At 46.0% G+C, this 23,332-nt stretch overlaps 2 protein-coding genes and 1 pseudogene across 2 annotated transcripts; 1 reads left to right on the top strand and 2 right to left on the bottom strand.

The window, feature by feature from the left end:
* The first annotated feature begins 271 nt into the window (after positions 1 to 271).
* Positions 272 to 1,801, top strand: LOC136540503 (expansin-B3-like). Its single transcript, XM_066532510.1, has 3 exons — positions 272 to 546; positions 644 to 753; positions 996 to 1,801. Exons 1-3 carry the CDS (start codon positions 342 to 344, stop codon positions 1,512 to 1,514), a joined length of 834 nt encoding a protein of 277 aa, XP_066388607.1. The 5' UTR covers positions 272 to 341; the 3' UTR covers positions 1,515 to 1,801.
* A 10,532-nt stretch (positions 1,802 to 12,333) lies between these two features.
* On the bottom strand, positions 12,334 to 16,846 carry LOC136540512 (uncharacterized; annotated as a pseudogene).
* Positions 16,847 to 19,518: 2,672 nt separating this feature from the next.
* LOC136492980 (uncharacterized) lies at positions 19,519 to 22,856 on the bottom strand. The gene is made up of 5 exons (XM_066489004.1): positions 22,570 to 22,856; positions 22,320 to 22,468; positions 22,164 to 22,212; positions 21,061 to 21,203; positions 19,519 to 19,818 (listed from the first exon to the last, which is right to left on the bottom strand). Exons 1-5 carry the CDS (start codon positions 22,616 to 22,618, stop codon positions 19,735 to 19,737), a joined length of 474 nt encoding a protein of 157 aa, XP_066345101.1. The 5' UTR covers positions 22,619 to 22,856; the 3' UTR covers positions 19,519 to 19,734.
* Positions 22,857 to 23,332: the final 476 nt, after the last annotated feature.

Genomic DNA, 23,332 nt, shown 5'->3' on the forward strand with positions numbered 1-23,332 from the left:
GACTTTTTTGGTTCTTGTGCCTAAGCCGACTGTAAGCTTATAGCCCGCTTCTCCTCTCTTTCCTCTCCTCTCTCCTCCACCTCAGCATTTAGTCGGCTTACAGCCTGCTATTATACTTTCTCTAACGCGGGTCAGGTGTAGCGACCATCCATGAGATGATGCCGCGGCCGGCCGGCCGGCGGATTGGTAGTTCAAGCGTCCCCATTTTCCCTCCTGTGTCTGCCACTCTGCCTATAAATACCACACCAGCAATGTCCTCCACCTCACACCATCGAAACACAAACCAGCTGGCAGCAGCTGCCAAGCAAGCCGAGGTCCCTAGATAGCTAGCTTGTGCAACAATGGCCACCGCGCTCTCCTTCAAGGCCTTTGCAGTGGCCGCGCTCCTCTTCGTGGTCGTCACCTATGGCGCTCGCGCCCACCAGCAGCCCGACCACAGCGCCACCGAGTCGCAGGACAGATCCTTGTTGTCCTACAGCAGTGGCTGGCTGCCGGCCAGGGCCACCTGGTACGGCGCGCCCACCGGCGCCGGCCCCGACGACAACGGTAAGGATCCGCATTCCAAGCCATGTCGTCCTCTGCATTGTGGCTCATCCCATGCCATGTCTAAATTGTCTTGTTGGTGCTGCTGAATCTTTGCTAGGTGGTGCGTGCGGGTTCAAGGGCACCAATCAGTACCCGTTCTCCTCCATGACGTCCTGTGGCAACGAGCCCATCTTCAAGGACGGCAAGGGCTGCGGCTCATGCTATCAGGTGGGTGGCCGGTGTCTGGGTGATAACCGTTTTCCACCACGGTCGTCCACGGCCGACGACGATTAACCGTGTCATTATATTTTAGTTGTTGTTGGTGCCCAATCATTTTAATTATTTGGTTGGTCAAATGAATTGCAGATACCAACCAGTAGCTAGCGTCCGTAGCGCGCGCCTTAGATTGCTCATCAGTTCAGGACCACGTGCATCCGCTGACCTTGTGCTTGGCTCTCTCTCTTTCCCAGATACGGTGCCTTCAGAGCAACCACCCCGCCTGCTCTGGCGTGCCGCAGACGGTGATCATCACCGACATGAACTACTACCCGGTGGCCAAGTACCACTTCGACCTCAGCGGCACGGCGTTCGGGGCCATGGCCAGCCGGGGCCTCAACGACAAGCTCCGCCACGCCGGGATCATCGACATGCAGTTCCGGAGGGTGCCGTGCAACTTCCCGGGCCTGACCATCACCTTCCGCGTCCAGCACGGCTCCAACCCCATGTACCTCGCCGTGCTCATCGAGCACGAGAACCAGGACGGCGACGTGGTGCAGGCGGACATCATGCAGAACAACTCCGGCTACTGGGAGCCCATGCACGAGTCCTGGGGATCCATCTGGAGGATCGACCCCAACCGCCCTCTCCAGGGGCCCTTCTCCATCCGCATCACCAACGAGTCCGGCAAGCAGCTGGTGGCCAAGGACATTATCCCGGCCAACTATGTCGCCGACGTCGATTACCGCTCCTACGTCCAGTATACTAATTAACCGACCACGGTCGATCTGCATGCAACCGACCGAGCTCATTGCTGCTGGGCGGGCGCCTAAGTGTTCTTGTTTAATTAGTGGCTCTGCCGTTATTGGCAACCGGACTGAAGATTTTTCACCTCAATTCCGTCGTGGTGTGTCCTGAAGATGTGTGGGAAATTAGAGGAGGCAAGCATCAATGTGCTCTCCCGCCCACTGTCACTCTACCATTACCAGAGTGTGTAACCAGCAAATCATGGTTATATAATTTATACTGCTATATATCTGCTGCTATTTATGCTGTCTCATGTCTGAAAAAGGGTTCTCTCTTTCGTGTGCACGCATTTTGGCTTTATTCAACTATAGTTTCGGTGCTGCACTTGCAGCCTAAACTTCCCGATCGCTGTGTAGTAGTAGTAGCAATGTAGGAGTGCAGCAACATTATGGCATACTCGCAACTAACTATGTCAGGGCCAGGGGACCCGTGCCTCTCATAAATGAATTGACTTTCTAATCAGACGATTGGGGTCAGTATTTTTGCTATCCTAGTACAGGCTGCTGGTCTGTAGCTGACTTGGAGTGCACCTCTTTTCTTCAGAGCACAGCCAGCGAGCCACCACCCATCAGAGAACAGAGATTGAGATGACCGGTTAACGACAAGCTTTTTTATTCTTTTCGATTTGGCTGTGCAGATTACAAATGCTATACAATACATACGTGTTTCAGCAAAAAAAAAAAACATATGGATTTTTTTTATCTCTCTCCCTCTCTTTCTCATCAGTGACCACCAGCGCCGGTGACGGCGACCGGCGAGCTCGCCCTGGCGCGCCTCCCCGCGCCCACGCTGGCCATGGCAGTAGCGGTGGTGGCGGCGGCGGCGGCAGATCTGTGATTTGTCCTTCCATAGAAAAAAAATTATGATATGTGATCTGTGGAGGCTGAAGGCTGGAGGTAGAAGAATGGTGGAGGCTGTTGGATCTTAATCCTATGGTGCAAAAAAATTCATGTGTTGAAACTGCATAAAACACATGGTTGTGTAGTAGATGGACTATCTTTTTTCCCGTGACCTGAGCATGTTTTCATGGAAGAAATTTAGAAACGTCAGCCTACAAATTCCTCCAGATTTCTCCAAAATCAGCCGGATTTCACTGCTCATAGCTGAATTTCACTGTTTATGCTCTCACAAATCCCTTCAGATTCCTCCAAACGAACAGGGCCAGAGAGGTTGGAAGGATAGACAACACAAAGAACCACCGTGCCTTCTTTGTTCCTGTTCATTATAAGTTTTCCAGTTTCGATCTTCTGCTCGCACAAAGAGGTTAGAACCACTCATCTTCTTTGCTCATGCTACTTCCAAGTTTTCATGTTCCGATCTCCTACGCGCATAGAGGTTAATTAGTACCGTCACATCTTCTCTGTTGCTTCCAAATTTTTCCATTCCATTGTTTCAAAAAAATAATAATAAATTCCTGTCCGATCTCCGATGTGCAAGGTTGGAAGAGCAGACCTTCGAAACCGACGTAAATTCCTGTCTGATTTTTCTGTGACACCTGCTCATGTGTACAGAATAAATTAGATTTTTAGGGAGCGCAAGGTTCTTATGCAACTGCTCCTGTTCCCGACGACCAGCAACTCCACGACGTCTTTCTTTCGGTGTCTTGAGAGACTACACCGCCTATTTCGTGGTGGACGTTTGAGATATTGTTAGCTTTAAAGAATGCACTAAAATTAGTTTTTGTTTCCGATGACACTGAAATAGAGACCGATGTCAGGATTATTTTGTAGAGATAAAAGTTTTTTTTTTTTTGAAGCAGGGAGGTTTCCCATTCCCACTCATTACTAAGCGGAAATACGCTAGGCACCGGGTTTCGAACCCTAGTGGCCGAGCTCGTGGCTCGCGATGCTGGCCAAACGAGCGACTCGCTGGTTCCCTTGTAGAGATAAAAGTTGATATGCAAAATGGCGCCTGTTCGCTCCAAAGCATGGGCGGATCTATATAGAGAATTGTGGTTGTGCCCGCACCCATAGGAAAATAAAAAAATAGTGATAATATTTAATTTTTCACCATATTTGGACCCTTGTGATAAAAGTTTACGCACCCCCAAGGCAAACGCACTCCCCTCGAATTAGCTCTAGCCCCGCCCCTGCTCCAAAGGGTTATACTAGTAAGTCCATCCATGTCACCATGTCTATGTGTATTCCGCGAGCATCATGGCTCATTAAGTGGCGCAAAGTATCATTTGCATCCTGAATTGCGGCCCCCCCTGAATCTAGATCCATTCTCGATCATCGTTATAATGTGTGTTCACATTAGAGAAGCTCGACCAGCATTTTTCCTCAGCATGCATCACGTGATGGCGTTTACTGACGCGGTGACAACAGTGGAAATTAAAGTCGTCTGCTCATCGAAGCTTCTCTATTAATTGCAAGTCAGCCATGTTAACATGTGGTTTAGCGCCGGTAATCACGGCTCGAATCCAGTAGTAGGACCGTAGTACACGATTTACTTTTTTGCAACAATTTCTTCGGGGGTCCCACATGAAAGTAAGATCCGTGCATGATTAGTTCGAGGACTGACGGTTATGGAATCGGTTGCGCAAAGCGTTTGGCGGGAAAGCGACTTTTTTGTTGGGAGATTTGCAGTATCCTTCCTTTGCTTTCCGTCAACACACATGTATTTTAGTAGAAAAAACGACGCGGTCCGGCCCCTTCCCCGACCAACGGTGGCGCGGCCCAGCCACTTCCTTGACCGACAGCGCGCTGCTTCCCTTCGTGGTCCGGCGGCCGTGCTACTCGGCGGCGGCGGCGGCTCATCTGTGATTTGTCCTTCCATAAAAAAAAATTATGATCTGTGATATATAATCTGTGGATCTGTGATATTGTAATTGTCTGAAGGTAGAAGAAGACTAAAGGTAGAAGAATGATGAAGGTTGTTGGATCTTAATCTTATAGTGTAAAAAAACTATATATTGAAATTACATAAAACGCATAGTTGTGCAGTAGACAGACTATGGCCGTAGCCGGAGGCAAAGACCGCTTTTGCAATCCACCAATCAAAACTGCTTGCGCTGTATTATTTGCAGCACGCACTTTTTCTTTCTTGTACGTACGGATAAACTCGAGATACGCAAATCTTGCCTACCAGGCATTCAGCGTTTGAGCCCCCACCATTTTCTCTCTTCTTGTCGGAGCAGAGCCGAGGAACGCGACGCGACGGGGCAACTTGGCTTGAGCCGCAGCCGGGCCCGGGGGCGCGAAAAGCCGGAAGCCGACGGCGCCGTCTCGCTCTCGCGTCGCCCGCGTCGCGCGCATGTGAGGTGCGGGCCACCGTGAGAGCAACCGCTCTGCCGGCCGTTCGCTGATGAGTCGTTCAGATATTGGCATGGCTTGCAAGCTTAAGCAAGCAAACGTGCATGCACGCGCGATGGCACACAGCAGGCTCGAATTGCTCGATCACATGGCAGGTTTCTACCTTGTGGTCAAGAAAAGAAACACACAACCAGGCGGCGTGGACCGCTAACGCCGTGCGTGGTGTGCTCGTTTATCACGGACCCCGTGACCACCGGTTATAAACTGGATGATGTTGTTTTTGTTGTGAGAGAAAAACACTTTGGTTGCGAGAGAAAAACACATGAGTCTGCTAGCTACCTGCTCGACGCTCGCTCCAGAAGCATGGAGATGCATGCCGACCGCTCACCTATAATCCTGTATGTGAAGTCGATCTGTTGCGGATCGTAGCCAGCCGGGGCAATGATCCCGTGCTAAAGCAACATGTATTACTCGGAGGAGGTGCCGGCCGGACGTCCTACGTACGTGTCAATGACCAAACGCATCTCTGACACCGAGACAAAAGGCGCCTACACTAAACTGTTTATGCGTGCAACATAAGGCCGGGGACCAGTACCTGCTGCAACAACTAGTACCTGACGATACATGGCAGTAGCAGTGCTCTGCGACCATCGATCGGACGGCCAAGGTAGCGGCGAATACGTACGACAACGTTTCGTTGTCTGAATCCGTTTCCTGCACCTGAAAAGGTGAAAGCGGCGACGGAGCGGCCTCCCCATGTGCCCCCGCGCTCCTCCGCCCACCCGTCGCGCTCCCGCCCGCCTCCCGTGGCCCCATCCATGCATATCCATCCAACCGATCGGCAGCAGTAGCGCGACGTTGTTTTTGTCCACGGCGAACCACCGGACGATGCCACGCGACGCTTCGAACAAGGAGGCCACTGGACCACGATCTACCGGGGCGGGTGGCGCGCGTCTGGGCCGGGCGGGCGTTGCGTTGATGCATGGGCATGGTGGCGCGGCCCCATGGTTGGTCCGGAATATAACGACCGGCTAACGGTCGGGGGAGCCTTCCCTTGATTGGCGTTGTCGGTGTTTTGCTTTTGGTCCGTTGGTTGTGTGCGCTTTTAATGATCCCTTTTGCCTATATGTCTCGCCATGTGACCGCACGCACTGGTACGTGCTCTGTCGCTACCCAGCCTGTTCGGGAGGCCGTGGATTATTTACTGCTGATTGGTTTGGTGTGAGAGAAAAACACTGTTCCCGGCTGAAAATTTACGATCGTTTACGAGCAAGCGAACAGGGTGACCGCCGTCGGCATCAACATGCCCATCATGCATAAATCATCCCATCACGCTGCAACGGATATACAACAGCATGCCTAGTCTTTGAACCTGGCCTAAGACTGTCTTCAACCATGGAAACCTAAACACCACCTATTCTTTGATTTGGGTCGTATACAGGAAAAAAGGATCCGCACCTAAAATTTAGGTTCTCCAACGGCCGACGCAAATCAATCGTCTTCTTCCTCGGTCTCTCCGCCGCCCACCCATCTCCATCCCGGCTGCCCCTATCTTTCCTCGGTTATGCACAGCACGTCGGCACTCTCACGCTCCTCCCCCGTTTTCTATTCAGATCTATATCCCAGCCTCGAACAGGACCTCCAGGCCCGCCTGTTTACCCCGCGCCGCTGCGCACGAAGGCTCGGGCGAGCAAGCCTGCTCGTCGGCGTGCGGGCCAAGCACAGGCGAGTGTGCCTCCTCTCCAGCACGTGGGGGCACGCCAACCCACGCGCGGCCTCTACGCGCAGCCGCCGGTGTAGAAGAGGAGAAAGGGCGGCGGATCTCGTCAGAGGAGAAGAGGAGGTCGGTCCGCCACCGCGACGGCCATGCCGGCCGTCTCTGCCTTCGTGCCACCAGCTCCGCCTCGATGCTGCCCCGTACGCGCGCCGTCGAGGCCAAGCGCTGGAACACCGCGCCCCTGCCTCCGTCGCGCCGACGCCCCTGCCGTCGAGGTCGCGCTGCTCTGCTCCCTCCATCCCTCCCCTTCTTCTTCTCTGCTTCATCTGCTTTCTCCTCCCTTCTCTCTCTCTCGTCTTGTTCCGCGTTGGGGCAGAGCACCGCCGGAGATTTGGGTTGAGGAGAGAGAAGAGGGATGGAGGACGCACATTTGGCTTCCCTCTCTCCTTCTACGCAAAATGCGCCCTCGGAATGCCTATTCCGTTGGACGCCAGCTTTTTCACATGCGCGATGCATTTTGAGGTTGGGTCGGTGTATGGGTAAGCTGTTGGAGACAGTCTAACATAGTCTCTCCATTCTAAATTACTAGCAAATATGCACGTGTGACACGCACGTGTTTGTGAAAACTATTTTAAATGCAATGGAAATGTTAATTGAATTATTGATGTACAGTAAAGGTAGATTGCAAGTGCTTCATCCATTTGATCAGGTCATGTAGAACAAGGTTAAGATCGTTTGTTTGTCAAGATGCCTCAGCTGCATCTATCGCTGCACTTTGACTTGACACCTTTTTAAATGATTCGTGTTGCCCCTATCTTATCATATTTCCATACTTCCATCGATCCATCCTCGTATGGGTGGAGAACCCTGATCCTTGTATGGGTGGAGAACCCGTCATCTCAGTTATGCTACCGGAGGCTCTAGGGAGGTCGGAGAAGAGAGAACTCATCTTGAGTGAGCTAAAGACTTGTATGTTTTCAACAGTTATCCTTTCCACACTTAGCTACCCAACGTTTACGGTACGTAGGCACGTACAAACAATATGAGGGATTATGACTTTATTAATGATTTAATAAGATTGTGCCTAAATGAACAGATATAAAATAACGTGATATAAATAAACAAGCACCTGTAGATGCAAAATAATTATGACTTAAATAATATAGTAATAATTTATTTAGCAGGTCCATCTAAACATAACTTTATGTTTTTTTTCTTTTTGGCCCCATGAACAACATAACTTTATGGTTTTTTTTTCTTTTTAATTGCTAATACATACACGGGGCTAGACTTATATAAAGTTAATTTATTTATTAGTTGCATTCGTATTGACGTGCCTTCAGGAATGAGGACTCAGGAGTCCATGAAAAAAAGATGGTGCAGGTCAAGGATAGAAGTCGTATTGACTCATATACCTAAAATAAACATGAAAAAAAGACGGTACATGTCAAGGATAGAAGTCATACTCGAATCATGTACCTAAAATAAACGTGACTTATGGCGGGTGAAATTATAGGAGTCTTACATCTTACATGTAAGACCATGGATAACGGAGGGCTCATATAGCATGACGTGTAGATCGAACAGTTGTTATAGAGGAAGAGTAAGATCACGCATGATGGAGGGCTCATATACCACGGCGTATAGATCGAACAGTTATTATAGAGGGAGGGCTCCTTTCAAAAAACTCGCTATTTTTAGTGTGACGATAGATAGATATATGCCCGTGCGTTACAACGGGAAAAAACTATCTGATGTTAAGGTAAAACACAATATTGCTAGATTTTTTTCTTTAGTCATAAGGCACAAAAAATCTACCCATAATAATATCATAACTTTAATTTTATAGTATCCATGTGTTGGTAGAGTTAGATATCGAGTTTGATGACTTTTTTGGAGCACTCGTAAAAATATGTGGAACCGAATTTTCTTCGCTTTTGATTTTTTCAGTTTCGGTTAATTATGCCTAAGTGGCTAGGTCTACAAATTTGTATTGACGTGTTTTGTCTTAGAATTAGACTCCACATAGTGATTGCATCATCAATTTCATTTCGTTTTGAATCAGACTCTCTACCATGCATGGATGTGGATTTCTCTAACATGGACTATATATTTTAATACTATATATAATATATGCAGATTAATCTAATATATATGCAATGCCATGTTTTTACACTTCTTTTGTCATGTGAACTGTAAGGTGTTAACGACTGGTTGAATAGATTTTTTTATAGATCATATAAAACATGTGGTGCGGTGGTATGCGGTTACTTTTCTATTATTTATTTATTTAAGGGATTGGCTTCAGAGATTTGAAAAATGTTTAATCAAGCCCTACTAGCGAATCAAGCTTGGCGCCTGCTCCTGTGTCTCCAGCTCAGCTCCACCACAGCCACCGCAGATAGATCCAGCATTTCTTGCCGTACTTGAGCAGATGAGGCAGGACCGGGCACGTCAGGCACAGGTGACCGCAGCTGCACTTGCACAGGTTCAGGCTCCATAGGACGAGTTACAGAGACAGCAGCAGGCCATGCAGCAGCAACAACTTATGATCCAGCAGCAGTTACTTGGCTTCATGCAGCATGTCTTTACTGCTATCGGGGCTGCTCCTCCACAGTCTACACATCCGATCGACCAGCCTGCCACCACTTCAGTGACTCCAGCTGTACAACCCAGTGGGCTTCAGAGTCAGGGATAGCCAGCTACTCAGTTTGCTTCACCTACAGAGTAGGTGTCCCAGTGGTTTGCTTCGCTAGTGACAGCCCAGGGTCCTCACTTCACTCCCATTGTTATGGGTTTCACTCCGCCTCAGAGTTTCTCAGTGCTAGTGACTGACACCCTAGTCTCCAGGAGCCTCGGTGCTACTTTTAGTGAGCTTATAGGGCAGCCTACACCGCCAGAGTTGCGAGTCCCTGACACTACCACAGTTGCTCCAATTACCGGAGACGATCCTGTCGTCTGTTGCATCGTCCAAGCCAGTTTCAGTGATAGCGACAGCAGCAGATGTGGCTTCACTTCCTATAGTGATACTTCCAGAGTCACAGGCCATGCCGGTTCCTGAGCCGATCCAGACCGCTTCACCTTCACTTCCAGCGGCAAAGGGTCAGACCGCTCAGAGCTTAGGGTCAGAGGATGCTGCTGCTCAGTTCTAGATTTCTCACCGCACCTCAGCGCCCGACTCGACTGCTCTTGTCCCGCCGTTCGACCCTTAGGTTTTGGTGCATTATGCCAAAGGGGGAGAGGGAGCGAGTATGTTAGAACTAGGGGGAGCGTGTGATTTGTTTCATTTGGTTTTCTACGTGTGATACTTTATGCATTCACGTTTACATTCATGCATTGCACTACATACATGTGATTGTCATACTTATGTGACATGTGTGCTCTCTACATTGATTTATATATATATCATGTCACTTGATTATGCTCATTTGCTTTGCTTCCACATTTTACTCTGATTCAAATGAGCTTTACTTCTTGTACTCATGCTTAATTCATATGTATTGAGTACACTATGTTGGCTTGGGTCATATAAGCATATCTAACTCTTTTGCTCTTATTGTCAAAAGCTTATATGAACCAAGCACGTTGAAAACCTCACTCATCTCTTTTATATACTTGAGGTTGTGTTGTCATCAATCACCAAAAAGGGGATATTGAAAGCATCTAGGCCCCTAGTTGGGTTTCGGTGATTAATAACAACGTGAGATTACTATGACTAACGTGTGTTTTGCAGAGACCTCACTAGTGTAAGGAGAGTAGTAAGTGTGCATCCACCCTTCTCATTAAGCTTGTTGTGGTCAAGTGAGAGTTTGTGCTTGTTACTCTTAGTGGTCGCCATCACCTAGACGACTTGGTGGTGATTGAGAGTTTGGTGATCATCCGGCGGAGCTTGTGGATGACCCAACTCAAGTTGTGAGCGGTTGTGGACGATTCACCGCGACGGATTGTCGAAGAATCAGCCCGTAGAGAGCACTTGATCCTTGCGCGGATCAAGGGGGAGCTACACCCTTGCGCGGGTGCTCCAACGAGGACTAGTGGGGAGTTGCGACTCTCCGATACCTCGGCAAAACATCGATGCGTTCCTTTCCCTCTCTTTACTTTAAGCATTTACATTCGAGCAATTCATTTCTTGTCTTTACATTCCTAGAATTGTCATGTTAGAGTAGGATTGGAACTTAAGGGTGCTAAACTTTTATGCGGTAGATCAATAGAATCACATTCGAGGCATAAGGGGTGAAGTGGGCTAAGTGTAGGACTTAATTATTGCAAAGAATTTAGAATTAGCCAAATTCACCCCTCCTTTTGGGCATCTTGATCCTTTCACATATGACACGGCGTCTAGATCGAACGGTTAATAATAAGAGAGAGTAAGATCTCGGACAACGGAAGGCTAATATGAAACGGTGTCAAGATCAAACGGTTGCGAAAGAGGGATAGCCCCAACCAAAAAACTCTCTTTTATAATGTGATAAGACCTTTCAATTTTTATAAAATATATAGTTTTTACTATGCACTTAGATATACGCTATATCCATAAAAACCACGTATCTGAAAAAACCAAAACCTCTTACCATTTGGGATGCAGGGAGTATATAGTGCATATGCCTACATCCTACTTCCATCTTCACGGTAATTTCCAAGGTGGACGACATGTTAGAATTTATATATGGACTAGACCTTTAATTCAATGTGCAGAAATCCTATAAAATCTAACAAGCCCATTTGTCCATGTTTCTTAATGGGTTGTAATGTTTAAGCCACAGTTGGATGTGAAAAATGCAACATATTAATTAATATCACATCGCTAATTAATATGGATCATAGACATGTCATTTACATGAGCAAAATTACTATAGGCACGGGTTACAGCATACCAAAGATATAATTCTGGTAAAACATGGCCTCAGATTTACAATACGAGAATCTAATGACTACACAATAGTTGAAAAAAAGTTGTTTTGCCAGGTCATAATAAATCAACCATATTGTAGGATGTAATTTTCTCAAATTATACTACCAGAATAAAATTGAAGCTCACAATGAAAATATATTAGTCTACAAGTGAATCAGAAATTCAGTTCAGATAAAAGAACTGTAGACATGCAGTTGCATGTGCTGTTGCATAGCTTCAGAAGGTGGTTTCACAAATCTCAGTTCAGATAAAAGAACTATAGACATGCAGTTGCATGTGTTGTTGCATAGTTTCAGAAGGTGGTTTCACAAATCCACAGGCATGCACAGCGCAAAACTATGAAGTTAGCACATAATCAATTGTCAACATCCTAGTAGGTGGTGGAAGAGGATTAACTCAAAAGGCACTAAAACAAACGACTGAAAACAGAGTAGCCAAGACATTTGACAATGCTAGTTGTAACTAAACTCGGGGCTGGGTTGGGTGTGGGAGGTCAGCGAATGGCAAAGGCACCCATATGCACACTGGAAACGGAAACTAGGCCCTCTTTGGCACCCATATGCACATTGACTGGAAACGAAAACTGGGGCCCTCTTTGGCATCCATATGCACACTGGAAACGAAAACTGGGCCCTCTTTGGCATCCTTAAGCACACTGGAAACCAAAAAAAAAACGGCCCTCTTTGACATCCATATGCACACTGGAAACGAAAACTCGGCCCTCACGACTATAACGAATAGGGAACAGGCCCGGATCCATTAGCGACTAAAGGAAAAATGGGCCCTGATGACTATAACGAATAGGTGACAATTAGCAACTGCGTTCCTAAGTATTGAAAATGCAACATGGAAAGATATAGTTAGCCACTACAAAGTGCGTGGCCAGGAAAAATAATGCTTACTTCAATAACAGGTCTCGCGATGTAACATATATTCCTCTCTTATAGTTATTAATAATGAATAAAAACATATATGGTTCTCTACATTTTACCGAACCAGGGCACCAATTCCAGCAACGCATAGACAACCCCAGGAGCCAGACGAAACAAAGTCAACACGAACCACTGCTACAAAATGCCAATCATCAGTCCATCAACAATAGATGAGCTTCAATGGCATCCTCCTACAGCTGACCAAAGTAAAACCACCCTGGTGGCCTGGCACAATAAATGAGTTATCATAGCTCCGTAACAAAAATTATCCTCACCACTGGAGGCGTGAGAGATTCGCCAAGCAATACCTCACCAGCCAAGATGCTACATCCAATCTATAGATATTGCCATCCTCTTTTTTTTTTTTTTTGAGGGATAAAGATATTGCCATCCGAGATTCTCTTCCCCTGCAAAATGTACTTCCAGTGAGGCAATGCCTCAGTCTACTCCCCAGTTTTCTTGCTCCGGAAATTCTCTCTCATTGCTGCAACCTTTTTCTTGCACTGGACTACAGTTTTACCTGGGACAGCAGCAGCCACACGCTCCCATCTTTGGCTTGCATCCTTGGGAAAGGCCTTCAAAGCTTGGACTAGAGCCAGGACCTGAGCCTCTGTCCAGGCATCTGGAATCTGCCACAGATGGTGCTCCATCTGGGACAGGATCAGCAGCAGCTTTCCCATTGGCTGCCTGGCTACTCGCAGGTTGTGCCGCGGCCTTTGACGATGCAGTCCCAGCTCCCTCAGTTGAGGAACTAATTTCATCTCGGGTCGAGAGAAGTGAAGCAATAGGTTGGGCCGGTTTGCGCTTCTCAAGGAAAGAGTCGAAAGCTTTCGATGAGTCTGGCTTCTGCAGAAGAACACTCTTAGTGGCCTTGAGAATTTCCTCAACCGATCTGTTAGTCCCAATAAATTCTGAAACAACCTCCCATCTTCTCGAAGTTCCCTTAGGATACTTCTGCATTGCTTTCCTAAGCATCTCAACCTCTTCCTTTCCCCATGGTCTCTCTTTTTTTTCATAGCTGTTCAATATGCTGCTACTGCCTTCTGTCGCTCTACCTCCTGTAGAGTTGGATTTTGGAGCAGAACACTCTGCACCATTGGCTTCAATTTTCTTCGCTTCCTTTGAGGAACTTCCATTGCGAAGTGCATTGCTCATCAACCTGGCCTTTTCAGCTGCATCCTTGCCATCCATTCCATCACAGAGCCTCTTCAGCTGTTCCATATCAAGTTTAGCACATGTTGATTCAACATCTTCCTCTGACATACCAAAGTGGCCATCTGCAACCACAGGTGCTGCAAGAGTGCGCAGACGAGTTTTCTCTTTGCGGAGCAGCTTCTTCTCTTTCTCCTTTAGCTTCTTCTGATGTTGAGCAGCTTGTGCAGCTTTCTTAGACTCTTCTTCTTTCCTTATCCTTTCCTCTTCAGCAGCTCTTGCTGCTTCCTCTTCTTGCAATTTCTTTGCCAAATACTTCGCCTCCTTTCTTCTCTGTTTCTCAGCTTTCTCCTCCTCTTTCCTCCTCTGGATCCTTGGGTCTTTCTTATAAGCATTGTCCACAAGAGTGCGTACTCGCGCATATTCCGCCTTTTTGGCCTTCTCTTGTAGCTTTGCGTTCTGCCTCTCCATCCATCTCTTATGTTCACGAGATTCAGCTTGCTCCAAGTCATACTCATCATCATCTGGAAATTCCCTCCAACTCTTGAAGTTGTACCAGAAATTGTAGAACTTATCAACCTCCTCTACAGGAGTAGTATCATCTCCTAGAGAAGGAATAGGCTGGGTAACAGACCAGCGTCCATTTCTCATGAAGGCTGGGCCGAAAACCTTGAAGAAGTCTTGTGGGGCACAGTCTGTTGGGACATCATCATCAAACTCATCTGTAGAGTCATAAATCCTCCTCTTTGTAGGGTCGATGAGGACTTCATAGGCCTCCTGGATGGCCTTGAAATGGCTCTCTATCTCATCCTTTTTTGCTTGTTTTGCCTCCTCTGTTGTCTCTGCAAGAATCAAGGAAGCCTGCTTATCTGGATGATGTTTGAGAGCCATGTCACGGTAACTTTTCCGAATCTGATCTTCAGTGGCCAAGAACCTCAAGTGTCCCAACCCGAGCAATGCATAGTGATCCTGCTGTTGACTGCCAGATGACTTCTTCTTGCCTTTGCTGCTAAAGGTATCAGAAGCAGTATTAAAATCTTGGCTTTTGTCATCCGATGAGACACTGCGATCATCAGTTTCAATGTCTTCATGCTGCCCAAGACCAAGAAGCTTCATTGCCGCAGCATGGAACGCATGACCAGCAGGTTCATATTTCAAAGCTTTTACAGGCAGGCAGTTTGATGAAACATACAAAGGCACTCCATCTACAATCTCCTGGGAGTAAGTGATCAGAAGACAACTCTTCTGGGACTCCATATGTCAATGATTTCAAATTGTTAACAAAGCTCCTGAGTCAAGATAAAATGATACAGCCTGCAGAAATTAACAAGTCAATTAGCCAGATACTTAACAAATTAGTTCCAAATTGAAAAACAACATCTTTCGAAGTACAATATATACAACAATTATAAGGCCTTGTTTAGTTCCTCTCCCCTAAAGTTTAGTCCCTATCCCATAGGATGTTTGGACACATGCATGGAGTATTAAATATAGAAAAGAAAGGGCGTACCCAGTGCAGAGAGCTCCCGCTACTGTGCGGGGTGTGCGGGGTCTGGGGAAGGGTGTTAGTGGCAAGCCTTACCCTCGCCTGTGCAATGCGAGGGGACCGCGACTCGAACCCGGGACCTTCCAGGTCACAGGCGGTAAGACTCTACCGCTTGCACCAGGCCCGCCCTTCATGGAGTATTAAATATAGACTAAAAAAACAACTAATTGCACAGATTGCAACTAATTTACGAGACAAATTTTTTAGTCCATAATTAGTCCAGTTGAAAATATGTGAAGTTTAGTCTTTAGCATGTGAAGGGCGGGCCTGGTGCAAGCGGTAGAGTCTTACTGCTTGTGACCGGAAGGTCCCGGGTTCGAGTCGCGGTCTCCTCGCATTGCACAGGCGATGGTAAGTCTTGCCACTAACACCCTTCCCCAGACCCCGCACAGAGCGGGAGCTCACTGCACTAGGTACGTCCCTTTTTTTTAGTCTTCAGCATGCCATCTGCTATGTAAGTTGATAAAGTGGTAATACAAGTTGCATGCGAGGACCAAATACATGCAAAGGCAAACTTGGTAGCTAAAGCAGCATAAATACTACTAGTATTCTGTATATTAAGGATTAATATTTAAGGTAAACCATCATGGCCATTAAGCCCACTTGCTGCCATCAGAATATGAAACCTAGGACACTTCATCAAATGCAGCCCCCTTTCTAGTTTGCAAGGCTACAGAACCTGTAAATGTTCAACAATGAGTGCACAAACCCTGTTGTGCCTCATTGTAATACATACATAACATAGAACATGAACGAATGCAGCACCTTTCTTTCAAATCTTAAGGCTATAGAACCCTTAATTGTTCAACAATGAGCGGACAGAACAACAGAAACACTGAGAATATGTAACAAAGGAAGGGGATTTGAACAAACAGTCACTTTCTTCAATTTGGAATATGTAACATAGGACATGTGAACAAATGCAGTACCTTGCCTTGCTTTCAATTCTTATAAGGCTACAGGACTCTTAATTGTTTAACAATCTGCGGACAGACCAGCTTAAGCCCTGGGAATATGTAACCAAGAAAGGTGATTTGAACCAACACAGTCCCTTTGTTCAATTTGCAAGGTCGTGTAACTCATAATTCTTCAACAAAGTGCAGTCAAACCAGCGCCAATGATTTTAACTTACAAGCAGGTAAACAAATGCAGCATGACATGGATATAGTACTCTGCACACAATCTATAACGAATTAGGAGAGCATGGCATCCTAACCCTATTAACCACGAAACAAGCTCAACAAGGCACATGGTGGGGTGGTTAACCACCCGCTGCATATGCTCCCTCAATTCAAATTCATCAGGTATCACAAATTCCCCGTGGTGGAGCGCGTGTCATAAAAATTACGCATCATCACTAATGGGGCGGCGAGTTAACCCGCTTCCCCGCAAAAAAAAAAAAAAAAAAAAAAAAAAAAAAAAAAAAAAAAAAAAAAAAAACCGAAGCCTCGCCTCGATATGGATTGGAACAAACGAAGGTCTTATCGGGGCTTCCTTACCGAGAGAAGGACCGGGGCCGACGGATCTCCCTCCGTTCCGCACGTCGGCTCGTTGGAAGGCGGCAGCGTGAGAGTCAGGGAGACCGTAGGGAACGGGAGGAGAGGACGGGGAGGGACGGCGATGCGAAGGATCGGCCACGCGATGAGGGGGCGTCGGGGATGGAGGCGATTCTGCTCAGGTCGCGGCGCCAACTATGAAACCCTAGCAGCCGGCGATAAATAGAGGCGGCGGTGGGGAAGCGAAGGAGAAGGGTGGCTTCCTTTTTCCGGGTGCCGGCGTGCCGCACGTTTCCTCTGTCCCTCACGTCTCTCTCTAATGGGCTGGGCTGAGCTACTGTTGGCACCTTTGGGCTTTGGAGTGATGGAGGGCCCTAACTGTGACGGGTTAAGACACGAAAATGAAAGCCCTGTGAGAAACATCTTTATTGCATTCGTTTTGTGTCGACATCAAATCAAATGCTTATCAAACAAAACATCAAATCAAATGTAAACCTGTCAAACAGGTTTGGAGAAGTCTTGACCTGGAGGATCTGAGGATGCAGTTGTCCAATCAAAGATCTACTCTTGATGTCATGGATTTTATTCTTACTCTTCAAGAAGAAACAGAGCTGAAACTGAAGGTGGCCACTCTCTTTATGGTGCTGGTGGAATGCTAGAAACAAACAAATCAAGCGGAAAGGAAGTACGCCACTGAAGAAAATGCAGCTCTGTTTTGTATCACTCTTGCCAAATGCAGAAGTTAAAGTAAATTCATCCCCTCTTATGACCAAAAACAACTTGGAAAGGAAAATCGAGACCACCTCCAAAGTGGTTTTACAAAATCAATTGTGATGGTACGTTCTTGCATAATAGAAAATCTGGAGGATGGGGATGCATAATCCGAGATCACAATGGAGCCTTTTATGGCAGCTGCTGCAGGGCATTTGTAATTTCCTTTAAGTTCATGCTGAAAGTGTGGCTTGTTTAAAAAAGGCTTGGAACTGGCAGCATCTGTTGGAATGCGGAAAGTGTTTATTGAGTCAGATGGCCAGACCTTGATATATGTACTTTCTTCTAAAGATTTTGATCGATTAGAGCTAGGGAGTGCTGTTTAGAGAAACAACAAGTAAAATAGGTCATCCATAAGAGCGTCAAATAGGTTTGGTTTTGAGATTTGAAGGTTTTCACAGCGTAGGGTATAATTCAGATGAAAATTAGCTTTCTGAATATATGTAATGTATTTCTAGAGTGCTTATAATGTGTTAACCCAGCTATTATCTAATATAATTCTTCTTTCGTCGTAAAAAAAAAAAGAACAAGTCATATGACCTTTGGGTTCATATGTCGTAATATTGCTAAACCTTTGGTTTCATATGTCGTAATATTCCTAAGTGCCTAGGACTTGTAATGTTGTAGCTGATTGTCTAGCATCTTTTGGTGCTTGTTTGAATGTGGGTAATTCTAGATTGTGGCTAGATCAGGCAGCAGAGTCTGTAATGCCTCTCGTTTCCGGTGAATTACCAAAACCGGTTAATATGGAATTGTGTTCCATCTAAAAAAATGTTTTTTTAAAAAAATCAGACCATGAATTTATCGCCAAAGCCGCTTGCAGTTTCTTTGAAAAAAAAAAGACCAAACATGTCAACAAGTCTGCAGTGTGAGTAAGAGAGTAAGAGACCGTGATACCGGATATCCACATTTGGCTGAGGAGACCAAAAAAAATGCACACGTACCAAAAGATTATATTACATAGTGGCAAGGCATAATCTCATAGACAACTTACGCTCAGTTTAGCATATCTCCACCTCCTCCTAAAAAGGCTACGGCTCTACCTTTTGGCAGATCTTTAGCTGAAGCCGGAGCTAGGGATGAAAAAGGTCAGGAACATCGAGAAAATGTCTTAACCCTTTCTGCTCATGTATTTTTTTGCCGGGAACGGAAACGGGAACGGAAAGCTGGACGGGAAAACGAAACCGGTATTACGGGATATCGGGAACGGAATATTTCGAATGGGAACGTGTCGATTACGATCGGGAAGCGGTAACACAAAACGAGGAACATCAATATATATAACCACTTAAAACAATGAGCTCGATGCAACAATAGCAACCATATGCAAACAAGTGGACAAGTTCATAACGTCCTGGAGCGTTGTTATATTGTTGAACCATGAAGGATACAGAATTGATGACTGAGAGGGAGTAATGGACGAAAGTGGGCTAGGCCTGTGGCGCGGGGGAGCGAGAGGTTTCGTGGGCTGCATTAATCAGTGGGACTGAATATGAGGTTTTGATATACAAAATACAGGAATATCGCCGGAAATTTTCCTACCCTGAATACAGGAACCGTGAATACGGTCAGAAAAATTCCTTAACTGATTTCGTTCCCGTTCCTACCTAAAATACGATGTCGGTTTTCCGTTTCCTGTTTTTCCTGCAAAAACAGTATGCGATCGGTTAATGCGGTATACGATGTCAGTCGATACGAGAATTTCCCGTCCCGTTTTCATCCATAGCCGGAGCCGCTCCAGGAGCTCTGGCAAATGAGCCCTTAGACTACGGCCCTAGTTTGATCCATGGGGCTAAAGTTTAGCCCACCTCTTTTAGTCACTTTTAGCCTTCTATGGATCCAAACAGGAGTGTTAAAAATGAGGGCTAAACTTTAGCCCATCTTTTTCATTAGCCCCTCCAAGGTGGGCTAAAGAGGGCTAAAAATGGTCATGTATAGCAAAAGACTCATATTACCCCCAACCACCCCGACGCATGGCTGTGCTTGGGTAATAAATTAGGGTACAAATGAGTCATTGTAGGGTAAGGGAGCTAATCTTTAGCCCCTGGATCCAAACAACCCCATGAGCTAAATTTTAGCCCCATTATTCTAAGGGATAATCTTTAGCCCTAGTGCTAAAGTTTAGCCTAGAGGATCCAAACAGGACCACATTGTCATCAGCTCTCCCCAAATATTGATACATCCAAAAACGAGAACTGAATGATGATCACAACTGTTATTAGAATTTAGCACGCAAAGGTTGCCAAAATGGGTTGCAGTCAGCTAATGAGCTGCACAAAAAATGGTCACACATCACGATTATTTCCATGATAGACACCAACCGATTTACAGATGGAATAAGCACACCTGCTGCATCTAACAAGATGCCGGGGATATAGCAGCAACATAGGCAGGTACAGAGCTTCACTAGGAGCCTATTCCTCCCATGAAGGTTCTTGGGTCAGGGCAGGTTCCACTGAACTGAGCCTGTGAAAAGTCGAACCCTGGGTTCTAAAAAAGTAAAAATAGGTAGATAACAGAATTAGAGAAGGTGCATGCAAAATGAAACTCGAAATGTGTATGGATAAGGCTGCTGAATGTCATATGGGACTTCTACATACAATGTACGTCATTGTCCTCCAGAATAGTATTATGCACACTGTTCGGGTTTAGAGAAGGGTCTTCAAAAGAGTTGGCACTGTTATTAATAGCTTTAACCACACCTCCTACAAACATGGCAGTGTTTTGCCATTTTTGCTCTTATGACCTCCAAATTACTACATAATAGAGCCAGGGAGTTCTCTTTATTCTGATGTTTGACAGAGTCAGGCTACCACACCCACAGTGAACTTCTCTTACTGGCAGTAGACATTTTTTGTGATTGCAGAATTTGGCAAGATCAGTGTTAGGAAATAACTACCAGCAGCCTGAGCATATTATCATAAAAACAATTCACTAACGGCCTGTTTGGATCCCATGAATTGAAATCAATATCTAGAAAGTGCTTTTCATTTCATTATTAGATTACTTTCCAATTCCTCAACTCTAGCCTACCCCAACTTGTTTGGGACTGACAGGCTTGTTGTTGTTGTTGTTGTTGTTGTGGGAACCAAACAGGGCCTAAGAGAAATACCAATAAGTCCACTTTTAAAGAATGGAGGGATGAAGTGTAGCATACACAATATCAGAGACAACATGCCCCTGCAAGTCCTAAAATACTTGACTCAACCAAGTATTGTCCGACTCTAGCTTATTATACAACACCAATCGTTTTCAACTCAAAGTTATCACACCCAAGTGAATCATGCAGCCTACATAGTTTTAGGCCCTTATTATCAGTAACAATCATGAGATTAGTATAGATCGCAGGAAAACTGGCCAGATCCAAATTCAAACTGGCTAGATATCGTTATTAGCTTGTTTATCGTACTGATTCAACCATCTTAGCTACATTCTCTAGTTACATTGCAAGTTCTTTTAATAGTACACAAATTTGAATGCGAAACTAATCTTGCCAAACAAGACTTTTCCATTGGATCTGTAATTTGATTTGAGGCATTAGCATGCAAACCATATGGTTGGTGATTCAAAAATATCTGGCCCTCTTTCATATTTTATTCATGTACAGATGACCTGAGTCAGAAAACTGAAAACAACTCAACAAACTAAGAAAAGAAAATGAAGCATGAAAGCATGAGATGGGAATGCATGGAAATAGAACTTGTACAGTGGAAGGAGGGAGGGAGATCATACCTCTTCCTGAAACCTTTGGAGCATAAGCCGCTTTTGCTCTTGATCTGCAGCATATGGATCCAAACTTCCTTGCCCTTGTATTGGAGATGACCATGTTTTCGCCTTCTCTCTTTTTTGCAGGGTGATATGCATCTCACCATCCTCTGTATTGTCATCACCATTGCCCATGTTAAAAATTATAGTCGAATAAGGTTTATATGACTCGGATGTCATTACAGACATATCCTAATATCCATAGTACTAAATTTCATGTGAGCGGCAGATGCTAGCATGCCCTTATACATAATCTCATGTCATCACTAGCTCACAAGTTTTACTGGCTGTTCCAAAAATCATCACAGCATAGAAGCATCCTAATTGTTGATTCTAGCAAAGCTTGTTGTCAAATTCACTTGATCTGTAGATTGACAGAAAAGATGTGTTTTTCTACAGCCCTAGTTTGGCTGCACAATTCAATGCTACTTTTGCTCTAGTTCTGCACTAACTCAGATTATAGAAAAACAGCCAACAATGGCCAATACTTGATGCCAGCGAGTTTCTACCATAAACTATACAGACTGATAAGATCATTGGCATGGAATTGATACTGCATTTGTCATGAAAGATATATCCATATTGTTATATTTATGATAAGTTGATAACTATTACCAGCGTAAGTAAGACTATAAAAGGTCAAAGATGTGCGCTGGAGACATATTTTGTTGTCCAATAAAGTAACTAGGAGTAAAACACAAAAGGGTACCAAATCAGGAGCAGTTGTACACTTGTACTCATCAACAATTTATGCTATCTAGCTCTCAACTAACCCTGGCAAAAACTAAAGCCACCCAATAATATCCAACGATTATCAGTACAGCTGCTAAGTAGTTTTTTATTTGTCTCAGCAAAGCAGGAGCAATCACTTTCATCAATTAACCCTTGTATTAATTGGTAAAAACACCGTGCCAATTTGACAATTATAAGCGCAAACAGCTTGTACCAACCGAACAACAATTTCAAGAACACTTATCGCGATGATGTCAGAAATACTACAGAAATCAATATCTACAGTTCAGGTTGAGAAAAAAATGATGTAATGTTCAAGAGCGATAAGTTCGACACACCTATTGTCCAGAACGACGAGTCGGTCTTCACGGGGTGCGTCAGGTCGTGCTGCAAAATCACCCCCCAAAAAAAAATCAATCCCCAACCAGACGCGAGGATATCTAGGGAACCTAGTGGAACCGAATCGCAAGGGAGCCTGGAGAAGGAGCACATACGTTGAGGTACGGTGGGTTGCCGCGGATGCCGACCTCGACGTGGCTAGCCTTGATGGTGCAGCGGAAGAGCTTGGTGGGCACGCCCTTGGGGAGCTCGATGTACATGTTCACCTCCTCCAGCGTCTGGTCCCACTCGAACACCTTCTGCCCTGCCCATGGCGGGGGATGGGGATCGACCCTAAGTAAGAGGGGTGGGGGTGCCGCGGGGAAGGCGGGCTGTGGAAGATACGAAGGGGGGGAAGCGGCTCACCGTTGTGCACGAAGGTGTGGCGCTTCTCGGGGGCCAGCTTCTCCGCCATGGCTGGCAGCCGGTGGGAGCACGTGCTCAGTCCTCCCGACGCGTCTGGAAGGTTCCGGACTCTGGCTCGCGTGAGTCGTGACTCTCTGCTTAAGGTACGGGTAATAGCCCTCGAAGACGAAGAGCGGAACTGAGGGAGCGAGAGGACGGTTGCGGCGACGGGAGTGGCGAATTTTGCGGCAGGGGACGCCGGGAGCCCGGGTCGGGCCGGACGGCGCTCGTGCGCTTGAGTTGGGAAAAACAAGGGCGGTTCTGCAGAAGTGCTGCGACGGGAATAACAACCAAAATTCATGGTCCTCACGCTATCAAAATGCCTTCAACTTAGCAAATGATGTAATTTAGATCTTTGTACCATCGTACTGTTATTTTTTAGTCTCTATAAACTTGGTTTTAGGTTACATCGGAATCTTAACGGGTTTTACTGTACTCCTACCTGACATTGCACTTGAACTTTGCATTAACGTGGACTCAACATATAGGGCCCACATATTAAGCTCACCTCTCTCGTCTATCCAGAAAATCAGTCAAATGTGGCATTACGCGTCACTCGTCATTGCACTCCATTCTCATGCCTCGTGCTCATGGCCGCCACCTCGTCCACCCATACTCGAGGCTGACACTATCTATGTCTCCCATGTCGCCTAGAAGCTAGGGGTGGATAGCGCTGGCAGAGGCGTTCTTCGCCACCGCCATGGCGATAATAGAGTACGAGGAA

The sequence above is a fragment of the Miscanthus floridulus genome, chromosome 1 (genome assembly GCF_019320115.1).
Source record: "Miscanthus floridulus cultivar M001 chromosome 1, ASM1932011v1, whole genome shotgun sequence".
NCBI classification, from domain to species: domain Eukaryota; kingdom Viridiplantae; phylum Streptophyta; class Magnoliopsida; order Poales; family Poaceae; genus Miscanthus; species Miscanthus floridulus.